This window comes from Pleurodeles waltl, chromosome 10 (genome assembly GCF_031143425.1).
Source record: "Pleurodeles waltl isolate 20211129_DDA chromosome 10, aPleWal1.hap1.20221129, whole genome shotgun sequence".
In the NCBI taxonomy this organism is placed as follows: Eukaryota; Metazoa; Chordata; class Amphibia; order Caudata; family Salamandridae; genus Pleurodeles; species Pleurodeles waltl.
In genome coordinates, this window is record NC_090449.1 from 1,011,212,007 (window position 1) to 1,011,235,743 (window position 23,737).

A 23,737-nucleotide genomic window follows, 5' to 3' on the forward strand; every position below is an offset into this window, starting at 1 on the left:
GTATACAGTAGTAGTCAAGGGAAGAATGGCTGCTAAGATGACATACACTTCCTCCCAGAAATCACAAGTATTCAGCTGGCGTCACTAAATCTCCATGCAATGAAGGTGGAGATTGTAAAGACCGGAGTACAGGACCAGACCTTTCTGCTGCAACAGCAGATCCTCCCAGATGGGCAGCCTGATCGAAGGGAAGATGTTCAAGTCCAGAAGTCCTGGATAACATACACTCCATGCCCAGTTGGGAGCCACTTAAGTGACTTAAGTCCTGTTGGTCCTGATCTTCTTGAGAACTCGGCAGGAGTGGAATTAAATGAAAGGCGTACAGGAGTCCCGAGTTGCACTTGAGGTGAAATGAGTCTCGGAACGAGTGATGTCTTGGAAACTCAACCGTACAGAAGTACTGACATTGTGCATTCTCAGCGACACATTTACAGTAAACCCCAAAGATGAAAGGAGGTTTACTGTAGTCTGGAGATGGCTGAAGACTGCGTAGGGAGAACCCACTTCAAACAGACAGTCGTCGAGGTAGGGGAAAACTAGCACCCCTGACCTCTGGAGGTGCGCATTCACCACCGCCATCACTTTTGTGAACACCCAAGGAGCTCTGGTGAGCCTAAAGGGGAGCACCAAACTAAAAATGCTCCAGGTTTATCATGAATCATATGCAGCACCCACAGGCCGGGAAATATGGAAATAGTCATCCTGCAGGTCCAGCACCACCATTCAGTCCTCAGGTTCAAGGGCAGAAAGACCTGGGTGAGCATTTTTAATTTCTCCTTCCGAAGGAAGGTGTTGAGAGGGCACAGGTCTAGAATAGGTCAAAGACCACCCTTCTTCTTGGGCAGCAGAAAGTAACAGGATTAAAACCATATCCTACTTCTGGAGCTGGCACCCTCTCAACAGCTCCTTTGGCCAAAAGGGCTTGCACTTTGTTTTGCAAAATGGAGGGACTGTCCACAGTCAGTCGCTGGATAGACACTGGAAGGTGCGGCGTGGAAGAAAGGAAAGGTAGGGCACAGCCTTTGTGAACAATCTGCAGAACCCACCTGTCCGAATTGACCGCTTGACATCCAGGTGCAATCAGTAGATTCTGCCTCCCACTGGGTGACTGTGATGTGACATTCTAAGGGGACACCAAAAAGGCTTGGCAGGTGGGGTTGCAGGGGAGCTCTGGACTAAGCAGCATACTGACCTTGGCAGCAGGGTGGTGAGCACCACAGCCTCTACCGCAAAACTGTTGGGTTCCTTCCTGGAGTGGGAGAGGCTGGCGTAAAAGGACACCTCGGCCAAAGCCAGAAAAGGAATGGTGGAATAACTGAGGATAGTGAGGCCACACAGTGAAGCCCAGAGAGCAAGCAGTAGCCCTACTCTCCTTGAAACCCTCGAGGGGCAGAGTCGGCATTGTCCCCGAACAGGAAAGTCCCATCGAAAGGCATGTACATCAGAAAGGACTGGACGTCACCACCGAACCCAGTTGCTCATAGTCACACATGGCGACGAATGGCAACGCTCATGCCTATAGCTCGCCCTATGGAGTTGGTCGTGTCCAAGCCATAACAATTTGTGAACTTGGCCACATCATGACCATCTTGAACTGCATGCAAATGAACAGGAAAAAGGTCTTATGGAACACTTGCGCCACAGAGTCACAAATGGAGTCGGTAAAGACCCAATAAACAGAAGGCATTGATCAATCAGAGAGACAAGCTAGCTGATGAAAGCAGGAGCTTTCCAAACGTCTCCACTTGCTTTGATTCCCTGTCAGGAGGAGTGGTGGGAAAATTAGTGTGGTTGGTCCGGCTGCACCACAAGGCTATCTGGCGAAGGGCACTGCAACAAAAAGGTCAGGTCACCTGGAGCAGGACGACGGAGCCTGGCCATTCGTCTGTTTACTGGAGGGCCAGTGCAAGACTTTTTCCCATGCCTCAAGGGGGGTATCTATCAGGGCCACATTCAAAGGGATAAAGGGCACAGAAGCAATCTGGCCTGGTTGTAGAATCTCTGCCAGTACATTGTTTTTCATGTCCATGCTAGGGAGATGGAGGTCAAGGACTTCAGCAGTCATAGCTATAGCGTAGGAGGCAAATTTTTCTGTGGCAGGGCACGAGGAGAGAAGAGGGTTGTCTGTGTGGAGGAATATAGCCCACTAATGTCCTGCAAGTCCTCATACCTATTGTCCTCAGCATGGGGCCGAGCTAACTCATCAACTTGGTCATAGCTGGAGTTGATCCCATAAGGAGAATGCAAAGGATGTTGCCTGCCTTCTTGCAATGCGAGAGCAGAAACTGGTGCCTCGATCGGATTGAGGACGAAGCCATTTGATAAGACTGAGACATGATACCAGTCGAAGTCAGACAAGCCTTGAATCTGCATCAGAGAGAAAAATCGGGTCAATGTACTCTAGACCGGTGGTGGTTGTGGGCATCAGGGGTAGCTTTGGAACTGGCACCAAAGGCAGAAGTGGGTCAGAGGGTCTAGATGGCACTGAATGCGAGCTCGCCGGTGGCAGTCCAGATGGAAGGCCTTGCTGCTCTGTGGGACCAGAGGTGCTCCAGAAGGAGAGGTTAGAGATCCGACGAGCAAGAGCATGGCTGCGTGGAAATCTTTAACCTGGTGAGGTGTGGCTGAAAGCCCCAGAATCATGGGTTCGGATGGAACCGGCTGTCGAAGTGACTCCTAAGGAGGTCTACTTTGAGAGCAGAAGTGAGATGGTTTGAACCACCCACGTGCTTAGCCAGGAGAGTAGGAATGGAGCGAAGAAGCAGAACTCCGCTTCCACTTCTTATGTTTGTGTGTCTACCAGATGACTTAGAGACTAACGAAGACCGACCTCTAGTGCAGCTTCGGTGACTCTGGGAACAGAATCGAGCCTTGGATTTGGAGCTGACCTAATGCTTCGTGTTACTCTGCTTGGCAACAGAGTTTCATTTCACGCTCTCTCATGGCCTTTGGATTCATCGAAGCAGTCTCCTCAGGTCTTGGAGTCGTGGCCCCACCCTGGACACCACAGGCAAACCTGATGGGGATCTCTCACAAAGATCTACTTGCAAAAGTCCTTACAGGGATTAAAACCTGTCGTCTTAGGGAGTGACATCACTTGCACAGTGTGGTAAGAAAGGACCGGACGTCAGCACGTGCGAGTGGTGCCCTTACAGGCCCCGCATGCCACTTCCAGAAAGGAACAGCCTCAGTTCGGAGCTGCACTGCACTCCTTCTGGCATGCAGAGGTACTATGGAAAAGTATCTGGATCCACTCTGATGCATGGGAAATATTACAAAAGCAAAGAATCTGTGGCAAGAAGTCTCTATCAGAATTTACTGATTTTCTTCAGAACTATAGGCAGGAGAGGCAGAGGCGGAAAGACATGCATGAGTCCTGTGCCCCACTCTAGCCTGCGTTTCTGGAAACACTAACACAGATAAGCTCTGAAACTGCGCGTTCTTAACAGTTCCAAAAAGATCCAGCCAGGGCGCTTCCCCACTGTCAGAATATGTTCTGTGTCACCCGGGATGCAAACACCATTAGTAATCCTCCAGGTGTCATCAGATGAGCTTATGTACCCTGTTTCACAATCAGGGAGATGCCATGAAGCTCCAGCCAACTCGAAAGGCACAGCATCTCCTGGCACTGGACCCAGGATCCTACTCTGCACTGCTTGTTGGAGTACCACATGAAGGTGCTGTTGTCTGTGAGAACCTTTCCTTGATGGAAGCAAAGAAAGCCTTCCAGACCAGGAAGATGACCTGCAGCTTTCACAGACTTATGTGGAGAGGGTTTTTGCTAGAGACTGGAGTACTCTGATCTCCACCTCTCCCATAGGATTTCCCCAGCCTAGCAGGGACACATGCATATAACCGTCAGATCTGGGTGGGGAAGGAAGAGAGTTCTGCTTGTGGTCATGTTGAGATCAAACAGCCACCAATGCATGTCTGTTTCCTATGAAATCTGGAAGACATTCAACAGTTTTAGTGAGCCGACTTAGACTTCAACTCCCACTGCTGAGCCCCCCAATTCCACCTGGTGAAGTAGACAAGCAGGATGTATGAGAAACAAAGGTCAAAAAGCCTTTTGACTGTTCTCACCAAGATCCGGGATAGAAGCTTCAATACTGGGATCACAGCCGTCCGGTCCTGGACTTGTTACAAGGGAGGAAAGACCAAGGACTGCTTTGTGTCCAGAAAAGCTCCTATAAAAATGGAGCCTCTGCAAAGGAGCCAGGTGTGACTTTGGCTCATTGATCGAGAACCACAAGATACACCAATTTCACCTGGGTAGGGGTGGTCTATGTCCGACTGTGGCGAGCCTGCTTTCAACAGCCAGATGTCAAGGTAGGGGATAACTGGTATCCCTAAACTCCAAAGATAGGAAGTGACCTATTACTGGAAGAAAATGTCTGATTCGGTCTCCCACAGGGTGTCTGTGTGCTGCAAAAGAAAAACTAAAGCAATTTGGAGGCTGATGGCACAAAGGCGGGGTCAGAGAAGAACATTTTCCCTGGTGACATGTCGATCAGTACAACATGCTATCCTGGCCCAATCCAAAACTATTGGAATGATCTGAGGCTCTTCAATCCTGAACTTCTTCAGAGTTGAGGCAGACATGGGAATGTGTTCAAGAGTTCAGCGTCCCACTGCAGGTGGAATGTGTCTTCCAGTGAAGCTTTTGGCGAAAACTCCTCTGAGCAATAATCATGAGTCTGTACGTTCTCAGTGAGATGAAAAAGACCTAACCAATCATGCCCACCAGTCGAAGGTCACTGCCTAATAAAGATGTAACTCATGGACTGCCAGCTGACGCCTGTGAGCCGTCCAAGTTAATGGACTTTAAGGAGATTACTTGAAGGTTCAGCCTTCTGCAGAGGTGCTGTGCCTCCTGGCAGAGGACCCTCAACCCTTCCCCTGCTCTGCTTACTGCAGTTCCACATGGCAGTTGTGATGTCCGTTAAAACCTAGATCTGCTTCTCCTTGATGGATAGGAGAAAAGCCTTCACGGTCCACCAAAAGGAGCAAATCTTCATGTGAATTACGGGAAGATTCTTCTCTGCTGCAGACTAAATTTCTTCAACTTTCCCAGATGACAGCTCCAACCAAGAAAGAATGCATCTGTCACTACAGTGAGCTCTTGATAGGGTAGACAAGTTAGTGTCCACCGGCCACCAATGAAAGTTCTGGGCTGCCTCCTTTGATAGGTAAATGTTGTTAGAAAGGCAGCCCTGGTACTCTGCTTACTGCAGGCAGGGGTCTCATTGAAAGCCTAGATGTACTTAATGGTACGTGGGACCCTCAGGATGCACAAGAGGCTAATAAGCGCCAGAGCCATCTGCCCCAGAACCAAGAAGGGACCTGAAACATCGGGATCCTAAACTGTATATCTCAGTCTCGCTGCATGGGTAGAAATGCATTGAATGCCACCGTTTCCATGATGGCCCTCTATGAAGGGAATCCTCTGTGTAGGCTGCAGACCGGATTTCGTCTCATTGAAGGCGAATTCCAGGAATGACAGCAGGCTTTTGAAACTAGCTGCGGCAAGCCAGTTTCAAAAGCCAATTTTCAAAGCACAGTAATACATCTATTCCCGACCTGTGGAAATGGACTGTAACCACCGCCATCACTTTCGTACACACCAAAAGGAGTGAAGTGAGGCCGAAAGGGCAGGACAGGAAATTGAAAGTGTTCCGACCCCACCACAAACTGAAGTAAGGAGTCTGAGGGACTGTAAAAAGGGAACATGAAAATAGGTGTCCTCAAGTTCAAGGACACCATCCAGCCCCCATGGATACAGGGATACAGATACCTGGACCAAAGTCAGTATTTTGAACACGTCATTCAAAAGGAAGGTGTTAAGGAGATAAAGTTCTGCAATAGGGCTGATTCCACTTGACCAGCAAAAAATATAAGTAGTAATGCCCTCTACCCTTTCCTGCCTTCAGAACTCTTTATAACACCTATGGCCATCAGCAACTGGACCACCTTTGCAAAGATGGAAGCATTATCTACTGATATCTGAAGAAAACCAGCAGAAGAAAAGACTCTTCCTGAATACATCAATGCTTTTTGATTCACTGTCCGGAAGAGCAATAGAGAATGCCCTGGGATTCACCATGCTAGTAGAAGATTAAACTTCAAGCCCTCAGGGCTGGATCTCCAGCAGCAGGCCTATGATACCTAGCTACTGGGTGAATTACTGGGAGAGCTGAACAGGATTTTAACCATGTCACCATCAAGGTTTCCATCAGAGCCTTGTTAAAATGCAGTTAATGCTTTGAAGTAGCAGGCCCAGACTGCAAGATTTCAGTCAGTAGTCTCTACAGTAGATAGCTGTAGGTCGAACACTTTTGTTGTTCTGTGGACTACAAGTGCGAAAGAGATATTTTAAGTGTGGGGGCCTTGATGAGGAGTCCAACTCTGTCATTGGGAAAGAAACTAGACAATCGGCCTTCTGCAGATGTATTATTTTATTGGAACAAAAACTGTTTTTTCATGCAAGTGTTTTTTTTTTTTTTAACTTTTTTATTTTTATGTACAAAAACCCAGGGAAAAAAAGGCAACGTCTGATGGCAAAACAACTTTTTTTCTGTCAAGTCCCATTTCCAATTAAGCAATAAACTAAGCGGGTCAGCCAAGTTAAATATTTCTAAACAATTTTTAACAAATGCAGGAAAAAAGTGCTTGATATAAAACAGCTCAATTATGACAAATCAAATATTCATCCGCTATACCAGATAAAAGTTTACCTGAGATCTTATTAAAGTGCAAGGAAAAAAAAAAATGGAAAGTTCAAACGCATAATAAGAAAAAGAGCTCAATACATGACGATCAGATTTATAGTCCCGTACACAATGAAGAAATAATTTCATTAAATTTGATAAAGTACTAAATAAAGTATGAGTGCATAATATAGTGTAACAGAGAAAAGATCTCCTTTCTTGTCAGATCACTATATACACCAGATATATTATAGTCTAAGTGGATTTGATAAAGTGCAAGATAAAAGTGCAAGTACAAAGGAGAAAAAAAACCAAGCAATTATTATACTGAAACCTTTGGTACGTTTGACATAAAATGACACTTATAAGTATCCTTACAAATGTAAAACTAATTACCTTGCACCCAGTTTTGTACTTCGGTCTATTAGTGAGCACTCAGATCCTCCAACCATCTGGTAACTTCAGATTCTGTCACCCCAGGGTCGCTTTCTGTGTCCCTTAAGTCTATACATACTTAATTCCATATTGTATATGGCCAGAAATCTGGATCTCCACATAGCAAATGTTGCAGGACCTGGTTTCAACCAATCTGACGCAGTACAGAGTCAAGCCACAGCCACGGCAATAAATATAAAATAAGATTCTCTTTTTAATATCATTACGTTCTATGTCATCCACCAAACCTAATAACATAATTAATGGGGTGACAGATCTGCTCTTTGGTGGTAGCGCTCAAGAACCCACCAATCCCTTGTAACAGAGGCGCTAACTTAGGACATGTAAAAAACAAATGGATGAATTCCACCTGTTCTGCGCAACAGTGCTTGCGCTTGCCATCAAGGCCAACTCGCAGCTTAACACTTTTTGCAGGAGTGTAATATAGATTAAAAACTGTCTTATAGTGTCTTATAGTGTTAGCTCCTCAGACTTGCTGTTAGTAAGACCTTGTCACTAAGATCCAAGGACTTCTGAAGATATGATACTTGCATATTCAGCCAGAGACCCCATTTAGAGCTCTGAATGTCTAAATCATCTTTCTGGGTCTGAACGAGCAAATAATATATGGGCCAATTCTGTGCCTTTGTCTAACGGCCTCAATTAAAGGGTTCTTGATGATTGACGAAGTATTTTCTCTTTTTAAGAAGAAAAGCTCGAATTTGTAAAACATTGAAGAATTCACCTTCAATACGCCAAAAGATTTCTATAATTCGGTGAAGGAACAGAGATGGGCATCAATGTAAAAGTCACCTATTTCCATAATGCCCGTCTCCATCTTTCCATCACTGACCCTTGAAAGAAAGAGGGTAACAAGGCTGAGGCAGGAGTAGGTGTATAAAAATTGATCTTACTGATCTCTAAACAACGTTTATCTGAGCCCATACCTTAAGCGCTGCTTTTAATAATTTGAATCTTGTTGAATCTTGTTGCTTTATAGTAGCCAGGCTCTATATTCCTCAGTAAACAAGCCTTAGCTTCATTTCCCAGCACCATTTAATATACTGTTGGAACTTCTGCAATACCTACTCCATCAGTCCCGCCAGTTAGTAAAATTACCACATGCCCAGTAATATAGGGTGAAATTTGTAACCGACCATCTGCCTCGTGACTTTGGTAAAGTCATACATTTTGCTGCTCTTCTTGGTTTTTGATAGCCCCACAAGAAACTGACAGTGTGATTCTAACTTCCTCAACCAACCCTTGCCAATCTTCAATAGAGAGCATCTACCAAATAATGAAAGGTGAACATGATCTATTCCATCCAGCTCACATCTGACCTTATCAAGCGATGGTACCACATTCATTTCCACCAATTGGTCTAATGTAGCTGTAATTCTAATACCTAGAAAAACTGCATCAGAAACGACCCATTGATCCCTGATATTAACATGTATGGAGCAAACTATCCGTGTTTTAGCCTCGTTAAGCTTATGTAACTGAATGTGCCCCAAACTGCTTTGCCAGCTCCTCAATTTCAGAGAAAGCGGTAACAGGATCTAAAGTGACCACAGCCACATAACAGAAAAACTCTGTATTTTACCCGATTCTGGATGCTAGATTTAATATCTGCACTTCTCTCATGTTTGGCTAAAAATGGGTCAATATAAAGAGCAAATAATAAAAGTGAACAGGTACATCCCTGCCTTGTTCCCCTTGAAATAGATATTTTCTCGGAATCCAAGCCTATTGCTTGTAACCTAGCAGTTGGGGTCCTTTCCTGAAGCCTTTCCACTCCAGAACGAAACATAAAAATTCCTATGACACACAGTCAAACGTCTCCTCGTCATCTAATAAATCAGTCCTACAGGCGTCCTTTGAGCTATAGCTTAATCAAAAAGTGTAATCGCTCTCCTGATCTGGTCCACTGTACCTCTACCAAGAATAAACCCATGCGGCCTACATAAAACGAAAGGAGACCTAACCCTACCCAATCTATTCGCTAAAATCTTAGCATACATTTTCCCATCTCAATTTAGTAGAGATATTGGTCTGTATGATTCAGGACATAAAGGCGGCTTGGATTTCTATTTAAAAATCACTATATTCGCTGTTTCCCAAGAAGAGGGGATCTGCCCTTGTCGTGGCTCTCAAAATTGTGCAACATACCCTGTCAAAGATCTTGGCAAAATGTTTTTATAAATTACAATACAGGATTATCTGACCCAGCAGCTTTCTCCATAGCCAAGGAAGCTATAGCTTCTGAGATCTCCTCCATGGAGATCGGTAAATCAAGAATAGCTTGATTCTCTTCCTTCATCCTACCTCTATCTAAACCCAGGAAACAATCACCATATCCACCCACTGGGGGTTCTAAATCCTCAGAGTACAAAGTTTTATTAAAATCTCTCAAAATCCTGATGTCTGATTGAGCCTCGACCGTTCTACCCCCGGGATCATTAATGGTCCTTATTCCTCCTCTCACCTCCTTTTGCCTGATCCGCTTAGCTAATAAACTGCCAGTTGTCTCCCCATATTCGTAACACTCGGATCTATATGTGATATTTCAACGCAATGTCTCTACTAAAATACTGATTGATTTTTGCCTTCCATATGGCTATCTCCTGTTGCTTCTCTTCCACATCTTGACCCACCACTAGTTACCAAATCAAATTCCCCTCAGCCATAAACCGCTCCTTATACAAAGTGATAGAACGGTAATATTTCAGCATATTGTCATTCAATACATTTTCCTTGATCTAGGTTCTACCTATATACAAAAACTCCTCTGATCTAGAAGGCGGAAGAACTTTGACATGATGCTACTTCAGGGCTTTCCTCATCAAAGTAGACTCAGGTTATAGTACAACGATGTTGATCAATGTTGGTGGCATATTTGAGGACATAGGGCCTCATTCTGACCCTGGCGGTAAAAACCGCCAGGGCCGTGGTCCGCAGGAGCACCGCCAACAGGCTGGCGGTGCTCCCTTGGGCATTCTGACCGCGGCGGTACAGCCGCGGCCAGAAACGGAAAGTCGGCGGTGTACCGCCGGCTTTCCGCTGCCCAGGGGAATCCTCCATGGCGGCGCAGCTTGCTGCGCCGCCATGGGGATTCCGACCCCCATACCGCCATCCTGTTCCTGGCGGTTTCGGCCGCCAGGAACAGGATGGCGGTATGGGGTGTCGTGGGGCCCCTGGGGGCCCCTGCAGTGCCCATGCCAATGGCATGGGCACTGCAGGGGCCCCCGTAAGAGGGCCCCACTTAGAATTTCAGTGTCTGCTTAGCAGACACTGAAATTTGCGACGGGTGCTACTGCACCCGTCGCACCCCTTCCACTCCGCCGGCTCCATTCGGAGCCGGCATCATCATGGAAGGGTGTTTCCCGCTGGGCTGGCGGGCGGCCTTTTGGCGGTCGCCCGCCAGCCCAGCGGGAAACCCAGAATACCCGCAGCGGTCTTTTGACCGCGCAGCGGTATTCTGGCGGCTCCAGCCAGGCCGGCGGCTTCTGCCGCCGGCCGGGGTCAGAATGACCCCCATAGTTTTCAAGAGAAACAGTCAGAAGTTCTAAATATCAAGCTCTCTTGTGTATCCTCTTTTCCACCGCAAAAGTCACCTATCATAGCACATGGCTTGTACAGTTGTTTTTGCTCAAAGGATCAGTGCTACATTTAAAACAGAATTAATAAACAATGATGGATGAGATATAGATGAGATGAGAAATAGCAGGACATCTTACGTGAGGATTGTTCTTTTCCAGCAGTTCTGTAAATTTTTCTAATAGTGCAATGAGAAATTCTCGGGGTTTCCTTAAAACCCATGCGGGTTGGGAAATGAAGATCCTCAGGAAGACTCCACCCACGGAAAGCTCGCCTTGTCCTTCACTGTATGCAACATTGAAATCTTCATTCAACTGAATGGAAATAAATGAAAACCAATTGTTTATTCATCTTTAAAACACAGCTTCATAGCACCATAACGGGTTGCTGCACAAAAGACAATATAACATCCCTATAAAAACAATTATTTTATTTGTTACAGCAATGTCCTTGATTGAGGAGCCGGTGTTCACTTTTAAAGCACAAAAAACAACATTGGGGACCAGAAACCTCTGACCTCCACCCCTTCCATTTGACCTCCCCAGCCCGGAGATGATGTATCGGTCACTATTGTTAGCTCTGCATAGGGAAGAGAAAGTGGTCTTCCACACATCAAGTTGTCTTACATCATTCAGCATTGAAGATCCAGGGCTGTCTTGTTCAAAATATGGGTGTTTTTCTGAGCAGTACCCCGTGCTGCAGTTAACAACGGGAAAGGTTTCAATGGAGCTCCTTTATGTGACAAAATGTATGGGAAACAAGCAGGATGCATGAGGTCAGGGAACTAAGAAGCCTCAGAACCTCTGTGTTGTAACACAGAACTGAGCTTGAAACATTAGGGTCACATACTGAATTGAATGTTCTTGACTCACTGCAGTGATGGAAAGACTTTGAAAGCCACAGTGTCCAGAACAGTCCCTTTAAAGGGAATCCTGTTTAATGGCTGGAGATGGGCTTTGGATCGTTGACGGATAACCCAAGAGTGGTGTCCGGTCAAGTCTCTTTCTGTATGGTCATCCTCAAGTTTGTGGACTAAAGCTGCTGTTTTTTTTATTCAGAGTGCATTAAGGCCTGCTAACCAGATCTCAGTGCCAGTGCCCTGACCCTGTATGCTGAATTGGCTTCTACTCAGTTGACATAAGCTTACCTGTACGTCCTTAGAAAAATGGTACAAAGGATACCCAGGGCAAGTAAGTTAGAAGGTCACCCCAGGGACAGCAGCATTGGTTGGGCCTCCCTGGCCCAGGGTGTGACACCAGTACAATGAGTCTCCCATCACAGACTGGATGTGCAATTTATGACTGCTATAGAGCAATGGCAAAGCCATGCCTCCACCTGCAATATGTGCAAGTCACCCCTATTGCAAGCCAGATGAGGAAAGCTACAGTTTAGTTCACGAGAAGAAAATTTATTTTACATGTTCTCACAGTAAAAACGAGAAACTTGTTTTTAATGTGTAAAGACTTGGTCGCCCCATTGGCGAGTACAGGATTATACACCGACTCCCTCAACTGTGCTAACTCCTGAACAGTGCCACCAAAATTGATACAAGGTATCAAACAACTTGTTATATTAGGCCTGACTTGATACTCAAGTCGGAATGAATGCAACTTGATCCAGTCCAGTGTGCAACTTTTACAAAGTTGACAATTAGCTGCGATTAGACTCTGGTCCCCTTAACAGTTGCAGATGGGGTCTGACCCAAGACAGCTTTCTGCCCTCCTGGGGAGACATTCTAACGACTCCCAGGAAAGGATACAAAAGTGACCTGTATTGGAAAAAGGTGTTACCACCCTCTTGCAGGAAGCCACCATGTGTTGACCCAAAAGCGAGCTTCAAAGGCGAAGTGGCCTTTGAAGGGCAAACAGGAAACACTTGGGAGAGAGGCTGCTCTATTGTCTAGGTTGAGAGGCTGGCACTAGGGACAAGAAAGAAGGGGAAACCAGTTGCCAAACCGGTTTTCAGGGCATGTAGCCACAACTCTGGGTAGGGCCTGGGAGCTCTGGCCTAAGAGAGGGATTTTGCCTTGTTGGATATGGGTAGAATAGTGCATCTTGGAGTAGCCAGATGCCACACATCGCAGGAAATAGTCATCAGGAGGAAGCGGACTGAGTAGACCATTGGCTACCTACCACATTCTACCATGTCAGCATTTTCAGAGCATCAGGGCACCCCTGGTAACCCAAGCTCAGATCTTGACTGGACAGAAAGTAGGACTGAAGGACTGTCCGGCTGCACCAAGGACCGAGCTAAGAAAGAGCTGCATGAGCATAGACATACATGCTGGACCTGGTAGCTAGCAAAGGGGAAAGGACTGTGCCTTTTTTGTCATGCTTGTGGTGAAGTCAGCACTGAAGCAAGATACTCTTAAGTCAGTTGGCTGACCTTCTGTTCACAGCACAGGGCTACAACAGTTGAATGAGCCTGTTGGGTGAAGTTGGTAGCCCAGAATTTTCACACTACTGCCAACCCCGGCATGCAGCACTAGAGACAACAATGTGATGCTCGAAGCTGCACCCAAGTCCACTGCTCCTGGGAGAGCTGTCAGAGTACAGCTTGGTTGTCTGGAAGACAAGTTACCACCCAGGGAAGGTTTTGGCTCTGACAGTGAGAACGGTGACTGGTAGTCCAGTGGCGGCTGGATTTCTAAAAGGACTGAGAGGAGTTCCAAGGACCTTGACCCCCATGGCCAGGACCGTCTCACCCACCAGTGGACCAAGGAGTAGCCGCAGGAAGATTTCTTCACTACTCCCCCCCCCTGCAACCCTATCAATGGCATCACATCCACAGCATCATTGAGCATTTTAGGTATTCTGTATCCCTTGCATCAGGACCACTTCCATAGGAACCTAGAGAAATGGATAAAAGTGCTTGGAACTGACTGAAGACTGCTTACCCTGCTGAGGTAACAGTTTCTCAGGCCTTTACTGGTCCCCCTGACAGGTTCCCCAAAGTAACGCTAACAAACCGCAATACAACTAGTCAAAGCTTTTAGATAAAAAAAGTTTTTAAGTGTCAAATTTGTTGAAGTTCCCTATGCTTCTTAGCGGTTGAGTGAAATCTGTATCTTAGAAACCCTCCAGTGGATCTTTTTCATTTTGGTCTCCTGAAATATATTTAAAAGAAACTGCACTCTTTCATTGTTTTGGTGCAGTTTAAATGCTTCTCACTGATTGGCACCCAGTGACACAACTTTTTCAAGAATCACCCCACATCAGAGTGTCTTACTGTACACACCGCGACCAGTAAGGTGAATCCAAACTCATTTCCAACCACTCCTCAGGATAGGGAATCAAGGAGAATTGATGCTTTTGTCAAGGGCATGTTTTCTGCCACCAGTCTAGAACTGCAGTCCTTAAATGCAGTTTGGCTGCTGGGATGCTCCACACATGCATTTGAGACATGGCTATTGAGATCTTGCTGGTAGTTCTGGATGATCTTAGGGGCTTACCTGGCCCAGATAATACATGATGGACAGGATGCAGCCAAACATATCTGTGTAGGCTTGGATACCATGGACAGCATGTGAAGGGCTATCTGTACCAATGCTGTCCACCGTAGACACATGTGGATGCAATCTACAGGAAGCTCTGGTGACAAAGTGGAGGGGAGGCTCAGGCCTATTCTGGGCATTAAATCCCTGAATGTCTTCCTGCTGTAGGACAATTTCAAACTGCTCACGCTGGCCCAGATCATGTTTCCTAAGACCCAGGCACCCTGTTGCTGTCCGCGGTTTGTATATTGCGTTTTAATGAACAAGTTACTTATCTTCGGTAAGGCCTTATGTGGTAAAGACAATATCTAGTTGTAGATTCCTTACCTTAGAATTACCCCCAGGTGTCAGTATGGTTCCTGAGATTTTCTTGAGTAGCTCCCCTGTGTGCTGTTAGGTGACATTGATTGTCTCTGCATCTTTGTCTGTGCTGGATATGACATCACAGGTCCTATAATGGTGCCATCATGGCATACTGATGTCAGTTTCTTTTCACGGCTTTTCACTTCAAAAGCGCCGAGCCATGAAGAAGACTGACCACTGGTGTGTCAAAACTAAGGTCTTGAAAGGGGAGTCCCTGCCCCCTACAAATCAGTTTGCAGAGCAGGAAGGATGGGTGGCTAGGTAAGGAATCTGCAACTGGATATTGTCTCTAGCAGATACGGCGGTACCAAAGGTAAGTAACTTGTTCATCTGATAGAAACTTCCAGTTGCAGATTCCTTACCTTAGAATAGATACCTAAGCAGTACCATCCCCTGCACAGGGACTGGGAAATAGGAGTATACTAGAAAGTCCTGCAGGACCGAACAGGCAAATTGTCCATCCCTACGGACCTGACTGTCCAGGCAGCAGGGTTTGGTAAATGTGCAGAGAAGCCCACCTTGCCGCATGACATGTCAAGGACTGGAACTCCGCATGCTAATGCAGTGGATGCAGCTTTAGCTTGCGTAGAATGAGAATGCAACCTCTCAGGGGGTTGCTTTTTGGCCAATGTGTAGCAGATCTTGATGCAGAGCACAACCCATCTGGAGATGGTTCGCTTCTGCACTGCCTAACTTTTCTTCGCACCCACATAACTAACAGAGTTAGTAAAGGTACAAAGTAAAGTTAGTCAAGGTAAAAAGCTAACGGTCTTCTTGGGTCCAGGTGGTGGAGTCTGTCCTCCTCATTAGAAGGATGTGGGTGTGCATACAGAGTAGTCAAGGTGATGGATTGGCCTACATGAAAGGGCATGACCAATTTTGGCAGAAAGGAGGCCTCAGTGCGAAGCAGCAATTTGTCAGGGCAGACATAAAGGTAGGGCAAGTCAGATGACAATGCATGCAGCTCACTCACTCTGCAGGGAGATGTGCTGGCCAAAAGGAAGGATGTTTTCAAAGTAAGAGGCCGGAGACGACAATTGTGGAGAGGCTCGAAAGGAGCGCACATCAGGAAGGTCAGAACCAAATTAAAATCACATTGGGAAATAATGAATGGGGATGGATGAAACATATGTGTAAGACCTTTGAGGAACCTATGTACAATTGGGGACCTAAACAAAGAAGGTTGATCAGGCAACCTTAAAAAAGCAGAAATAGCAGACAAATAACCTCCAAGAGTTCCCACAGCAGAGCCCTGCTAAGCACGGGTAAGGATAAACAGAACCTCAAAAAGGGGCAGAAAGTTGTCAACTGGCTTGTCTGAGCACCATGCCACAAAGGCATCAGGCGTATACTGTTTTGGTGGAGGGACACTTGCCTGCCAAGATTAGGCTACGGACTTCAGGAGGAAGGTCAAAGACTGTCAACTGCTGCCGACCAATCCCCAAGCAAGAAGGCAGAGTGGACAGGTTTGGCGGAGAACCCTCCCCTGCTGCTGTGACCGAAGATCCTCCCGAAGGGGGGAGTCTGATCTCAGGATCGATGGATATGCTGAGCAGTCGGGATGGCAGACTCTCCGTGCCCAGTCCTTAACCACCAGGATTACTTGGGCCCAGTTGTTCTTGAGAACTCTGGGTAGACACGGTATAGTTGGAAAGGCATACAGGAGGCCTAAGTTCCACGTGAGACAAAAAGCGTCTTTGAGCAATTGAGGCCTTGGAAAATTCAATGCACAAAATTGCTTACATTGTACGTTCTCTGTGGACGAAAATAGATGTAACCAAGGCTCTCCCCACTGCTGAAAGAGACCTTGCGCCACTTCTAGATGGAGACTATTCGTGTTTGGCTAAGTATTATCGGCTAAGTTTGTCTGCTCTGGCGTTCGGAGAACCCGCCAGATATTGAACCACCAGATATGTCCTGCTGTTCCAGCCACGCCCAGGGGCACAGAGCCTTCAGACAAAGGGTCCCCAACCCCACCCCATCCAGCTTGTTGCAGTACCACATTGTGGTGGTGTTGTCCGTGAACACCTGCACTATCATTCCCTTGACAGAGGGAAGGAATGTTTTCAATGCCAGTCGGATCGCACAGAGCTCTGAAATGTTGATGTGGAGTTCGGATTCTGCTGCCAAATGCCTCTGATCACCTCATCCCAGAAGTGACACATCCATCACTAATGTCAGCTCTGGTTGAGGAAGGAAGGGATCTGCCTCTGAACCAATCGTGGTTCGTTCACCACTGCAGATATTGAGCAGTTCCCTCCGAGATCTGAACTATGTCGGAGAGATTCCCCTAATGCTGTGCCCACTGGAACTTCAGGTTCCCACTACAGAGCCCGCATAAGCCACATGGCATGTGTCACCAGCAGGATGCAGGAGGCCATGAGGCCCAGCAGCTTCAGAGTCATTCTCTCCGAAATCCAGAATAGAGGCTGAAACATTGGTATCACAGCCTGGATTTCCTGGATTGCACTGCATCCAGAACAGCTCAGATAAAAGGGAGTATCTGAGAGGGAGTCAGGTGTGACTTTGGCACATTTATAGTAAACCTCAGTGATTGTAGGAGGCCTGCTGTAGTCTGGAAGTGGGAGACAAAAGGTAAGGGCAAAGGGAAGCATGGTGAACTGAAAGTGCTTGTGGCCTACCATGAACCGCAAGTAACGTCTGTGGGCAGGCAGGGCGGGAAGGTGAAAATAAGCGTCCTGCAACTTCAACGCTACCATCCAGTCTCCTGAGTCCAGGGCAAATAGAACCTGAGCCAGAGTAAGCATTTTGAACTTTTACTTCTTGAGGAAGAGATTGAAGGATCGAAGGTGTAGGATACAGTAGTGGCCCATGTCCTTTTTGGGTACCAGAGAGTAGGGGGAATAACAACCACAACCTACTCCCGGGCACAGGAATCATCTCCTATATTGCAGCATGCAATATATGTAAGTCACCCTTCTAGCTGGCATTACAGCCCTAAGGCAAGATGCAATATATTACATGTGAGGGCATATCTGCACAAGCAGATATGCCTCGCCTGTGTCTTTGTCGATTCTCAGACATAGTAAGTGACCAGGGAAGACATTTTAAATACATGTGCTGGACACTGGTCACAACGAGTTCCCCAGCTACATGATGGCTTCACTTAAGACAGGGATGTTTGGAATCAAACATTTTGTATAGGTGAGCCCACACCGATCCCAGTGTTGGAGCCCCTAAAACATGCACCCAACTACTGGTGTTGTCGCTGTCTAGTTCTGACCAGTTCAGCCAACCTAGCTGCATTTCTGACCCTCCAAGGTGAGAGCCAGCGCTCTCAAGGGCCAGAGACAAAAGCCTGCACTGGGAGGGGGTGTTGGCACCTCACCCAGGCAGGATGGACAATCCAGGGCAGAAAGCTTCAAAGGCCTAGCCGCCTTTGTAATGCAACCCAGGTCTCTTAAGATGGCGGAGATGACCGGCCCCCCTCTTCTGACCCTACTTTTGGCAGTAGAACAGGTGAGAAAATTAGGCAGATTAGGTGTGCCCACTTCATGACAGTCCCAACCCTAAGGTGGATGAGCTGAAATGGACACCCCTTCTTAAAGTCCTCCATCTTTGTTTGTAGGGAATTAAGCCACTAGCCCATTTTCCAGCTGAAGTGGTCATAGAAAGGGTGCAGTCACATTAAGGGTGAGCAACCAATTAGCTACCAACTGGCACTCCCTGTAGCACACCTAAATTGAGTATTTAGGTGGTACTCCTGAACCCTAGAACTCAGATCCCTGCTGACCGGAAGAAAGACACACCAGAGATGCAAAAGTAAAGAACAGAAGATCTGTGTGGGACTTCTCGCCAACCCTGCCAGCCTGCCTGTGGACTTTGACAACTCTGAGAAAGACACCTCGTCCTCCAGCTACTGAAACTTCCAAAAGCCCAGTAAGACTGCCAGCCTTCACCCCAGCACAAGGTACACCCATGGAGTAGCGAAGTTGCTCCTCTGCATCCTTGTAGGCACCCAAGTACAGATGAAAAGGACTCCGGAATGCCAAAACCTCTGCTGGACAGAACCAATGCACCCGAGACTCCCCGGCTCTGTTGAAGCGGGCCAACAGTGCGAGTTTGGTCCCCAGGTTCACCAGAAGGAAAGTCAATTATGGGTTTCCCCATTGCGATCTTCACATCAATACCTGCAGCCTCTTTGTGCACACCCCCTTCAACCGTGACCGCTTCGGGTGACTGTAACCTTGATGGTCCACTGCCCCCAGACCAAGAAGAATAGGACCACTGTTACCGCATCTCCCAAATCTCGTGAGACTTGAGCCCACTTGATGGTTCGACTGGACACCCAGTCCACCCCTGCAGCCTGTTCTATGGCTCCCCCGGCCCCCCAAACCCCTTGTGACTGCAACCAGTGATGGACACCCGATAGTTCAAGAACCACTCTGTACCCAGACCTCCTGGACTAAGGAGAGGAGGGCCACTGGTGTCCCTACGTCATCGAGCGTCGCAACATCTAAGCCTTCTTGGTGGCTCAACTAAACAGGATGCCTAGCCTGCAGCGTCTTTCCACAGGGGGCAATCTCCATAGGAAAATATTGGGCATATGATGCTAATTTGCACCCTGCGCCCGGCCGCCCCAATGCAGCTAAGGGTGTACTGTGGGTGCTGCCTTGGACCTTGCCCACTAGTCACCTTAAACCCAGAAGATTGGTCTTGTATGTCTCTCTACACTACCAGTTTGCCAACTCTGTTTTTCATCCCATAGGTTAACTTTGAAGAAATAAAGTCAATTTTTGCAAGTGAAAAATATTTATGCTTAAACCATGCTTTCCTTGTAACAAAGCTCTTTGGATCAAAATATATAAAAGCCAGTGTTATTTTTCTAAATTGGTCTCAGAATTATTCTTTGGGTGTCTCATTTATTGCCTCTGTAAGTCGAAGAAATGCTTAGCACTACCCTCTGATAAGCCTCACTGCACACCCACATTACAACAAAATAGAGCATTAGTCCTATCTACTTTTCCCTCTGCAAACCAATTGGGGGATCCACTGGACTCTGCAGGCTGTACTTCGTTTTAGTGCATCATATAGAGAGACAGCTGTAAAGCTAACAAACGTGTGCTCAGTCACAATGTTTTCTACACAATCCAGGTTTTTGTATGATGTCTATACAAATAATGCAGAATAAATAAGAAATAATCATACAATAGTACAATATCTTTCAGAGTGTGTGTATTGACTTTGGGTGGAAGGGCGAAGCAACATCTATCATCAGCTGCAGATAATACAGTCTTGGACAGAATTCTCTGACTCCTAACACTCCCTTGTCTCACACAGCACACCTCACTGGGGAGGAAGTAACAGACAGAGACACCAGTCATATCAACGTTTCTTCAAAAAGGGTTAATTTCCTCTGGATGCAAGGTGGATCTACAAGGCGTGACCTCAATAATATTAGGATGAACATCACAAGTCATTCCAAGTTACATGGTTACAGTCACTTCTTAGTAGAGCAATTATACTAAAGATTAACAACAACTGAAAATGTAATCAGACATAAAATATTCACAAGGGCAAGTTGTAGGGTACAGTCAGTGACCATCTTGATTAAACTATCCTAGCTTTAAAAAAAGACAGCTTCAAATTCTTACCTTCCAATTCATATCAGGGTTGTCCGTCTGTTGTTTAAAATGCCTGTTAAAAGGGAAAAGAACAAAACTGGTAACTAGATCATCAAGCAAAACTGGTTTGCAGGTTCTGTTCAGCACATTAATAGCCTTTGAGTCAACTAAATGCAGGAATAAATGTTATAGCGATTAATGTTTTAAAGGTCAAGTTGCATACCTTCGGTATCCTCTTCTCTGATACAGACTAGATCTAGATGCAAATTCATTACCTTAAAATCATCCCAGGCGTCATACTGAATCAGCAACTTTTATTGTGAGCTGTACACATACACGCTGATAGGTGGCATAGATTGGCTCTGCGTAAGTCATTGGCCGCACTGGAGGTGACATCTGTGGAACCTATATAAGTGCCACCCAGGTGCGCTGACGTCATTTTCGTTTCATGACTTTCCAAGGCACAAGCACAAAGCAATTAAGAACACTGACCACTGGTGTGGAAAATTCGGCCCCTGAAAGGGATATAGCCCTGTCCCTAAAAATCCGTTTGCAGAGCAGGGAGAATGGGTGGGGCAGTAAGGAATCTGCAGCTAGATATAGTCCCTACCAGATAAGGGGTTAAGGTAGGTAACTTGTTCATCTGATAGAGACTTCTAGCAGCAGATTCCTTACCCTAGAATAGATACCCAAGCAATATCATCCCTGGAGGTGGGTCTGCGGACCAATTTCAGATGAGGAAGCCCTGCAGGACTGAAAGGGCAAAATGCCTGTCAAGACAGAACTAAGGGCCTGATTCCGGGCGGAAACCGCCGAAAGACCGCACCGCGGTCAAAAGACCGTGGGGGTCATTTCGACTTTCCCGCTGGGCCGGCGGGCGACCGCCTAAAGATCGCCCGCCGGCCCAGCGGGAAAGCCCCTGCAACAATGAAGCCGGCTCCGAATGGAGCCGGCGGAGTTGCAGGGGTGCGACGGGTGCAGTAGCACCCGTCGCGATTTTCACTGTCTGCAATGCAGACAGTGAAAATCATGGTGGGGCCCTGTTAGGGGGCCCCTGCACTGCCCATGCCAGTGGCATGGGCAGTGCAGGGGCCCCCAGGGGCCCCACGACACCCGTTCCCGCCATCCTGTTCCTGGCGGGTTTTACCGCCAGGAACAGGCTGGCGGGAAGGGGGTCGGAATCCCCATGGAGGATTCTCTGGGCCAGGGGAAATCCGGCGGGAAACCGCCGGATCCTCTATTCTGACCGCGGCGGTCAGAATGGCCCTGGAAGCACCGCCAGCCTGTTGGCGGTGCTTCCGTGGTCCCCGGCCCTGGCGGTAAACCGCCAGGGTCGGAATGACCACCTAACTGTCCAGGCAGTAATGTTTGGTAAATGTGTGCATCGAGGCCCGCGTTGCTGCCTGGCAGATATCCAGGACTAGAATTCCGTGTGCTAACACAGTGGTCGGAGATTTGGCTCTAGTGGAATGAGTGCGCAAGCCCTCAGGGGATTGTTTCTTGGCCAATGTGTAGCAGATTTTAATAGAGAGCACAACCCATCTGGAGACAGTCCTTTTCTGCACAGTATAACCCTTTTTAACTCCGAGATACCCCACAAATAATTCACTGCTCACCCAGAATTCCTTTGTGTGGTCATGGTAGAACAATGACGCTCGTCTGGTGTCCAGATGATGGAGACACTCCTCATCCTTGGGAGGTTGAGGTGAAGTGTATAAAGGAGGCAAGGTGATGGGTTGTCCTATATGAAAGGGCGTGAACACCTTTGGATAAAAAGAAGCCCGCTTGCAAAGTATCACTTTGTCAGGAGGAATAGATAGATAGGGTGGCTTAGATAAGGTCTGTATCTCACTTATTTGTCTGGCAGATGTTATAGCCATGAGCAAAGCTGTTTTGATGGTGAGCAACCGCACAAGACAATTGTGATGCGGTTCAAAGGGAGCGCATACCAAGACTGTGTGAACCAGACTTGAACTGAGGCATGATAAAGAGAGAAAGGAGAAAATGATGAACTAAACTGTTCAAGAACCTATGTACAATAGGAGACTTGAAAAGACCAAGAAGAACAGATAATCTGAGAAAGACAGAGATGGCATAAAGGTAACTGTTAAGAGTGCCCAGAACAGACCCCTTCTGGGCAAGAGATAGAATGAAAAGAAGAACCTGAGAAATGGGGTCATAAAGGTGATCAACATTTCTGTCAGAATACCAGGCCAGAATTTTTTTCCAATGGCAGGCGTACACTGTCTTGGTGGAGGAACGCATGGCTGCCTAGATGACATCACTGACTTCTGGAGGAAGGCTGTTATCTGCCGCTGCTCAATCTCCATGCAAGAAGGCAGAGACTGGACAGTTTGGACGGAGAACCCTCACCTGCGACAGAAGAGACTTCCGCAGGGTCAGCCTGATCGGAGGATCGATTGCCATGCTCAGTAGCTCAGGAGATCAGACTCTCCATGCACAATCCGGGGATAACTTGCCCAATCATTCATGGTCTTCTTCGCTGGGCAGGAGTGGCCTGGGAGGAAAGGCATACAGGAGGCCTGAGCTTCACTCTAGATTGAAAGAATTGCAGAAGGCAAGCCGCCTTGGAAACTCCAGCACACACAAATGCTCAATTTGCCCATTCTGGAGGGAGGTCAACAGATCGAACCAAGGCTCTCCCTACCACTGAAAGAGACCTTGCGCCACCTCAGGATGGAAACATTATTCATGACCTGCTAAGCAACTGCGGCTGAGTTTGTCCGCCCTGTGTTTAGACAACTCACCAGGTGTTGAACCACTAGGGAAATGCCCTTATGTTACAGCCATGTCCAGAGACGGAGGGCCTCTTGACATAGCGCCCATTACCCCACATGTACCACATGGCGGTGGTGTTGTCCGTAAACGTCTGCACCGGCCTCCCCTTGATGGATGGCAGGAAGGCCTTCAATGGTAGTCAGATCGCCCTGAACTCCAGAAAACTGATGAGGAGTCTGGATTCTGCTGGAAACAGAAGTCATCACCTCACCCAGGTGGCTGTTCCATCCCAGGAGTGACGCATATGTCACTACGGTCAGATCTGTTTGGAAAGGGATCTGCCGATGACCCAATCACAGTTTGTTAGCCACCACTGCAGATCTTTCACAGTTCCGTCCGAGATATGGACAATATCGGGCGAGATTTCCCTGATGCTGTGCCCCTTGGAACTTCAAGTCCCGCTGCAGATCCTGCATATGCCAATGTGCATTTGTTACAAGCAGGATGCAGGAGACCATAAGTCCCAGCAGCATCAGAGTCTGTCTTACCGAAACCCAGGATAGAGGCTGAAACGTCGGTATCATAGCCTGAATATCCTCGACTTGCTTCTCGGGAGGATAAGCCCAAAATTGCACCATATCCAGAACAGCTCCGATAAAAGGGAGCATCTAACAGGGAGTCGGTGTGACTTTGGCACATTTATAGTGATCCCAGCAAATGCAGGAGGTGCGCCTTATTCTGGCGGTGCGAGATGAAAGCCTGGGGCAAGCACGCCTTTGACACCCATCCATTGAGATAGGGAAAGACTCCCATCCCTG

The 23,737-nt window shown here is 47.2% G+C and overlaps 1 protein-coding gene across 2 annotated transcripts in view; it reads right to left on the bottom strand.

The window, feature by feature from the left end:
- The window catches only part of DNAJC13 (DnaJ heat shock protein family (Hsp40) member C13), an 876,382-nt gene that overhangs the window by 65,342 nt on the left and 787,303 nt on the right, over positions 1-23,737 (bottom strand). For both annotated transcript variants that reach the window (XM_069211911.1, XM_069211910.1), the window contains 2 exons: positions 20,211-20,253; positions 10,880-11,053 (listed from right to left, as the gene is read on the bottom strand). In XM_069211911.1, the coding sequence (XP_069068012.1) occupies positions 10,880-11,053; positions 20,211-20,253 (217 nt within the window). The remainder of the gene's footprint in view (positions 1-10,879; positions 11,054-20,210; positions 20,254-23,737) is intronic.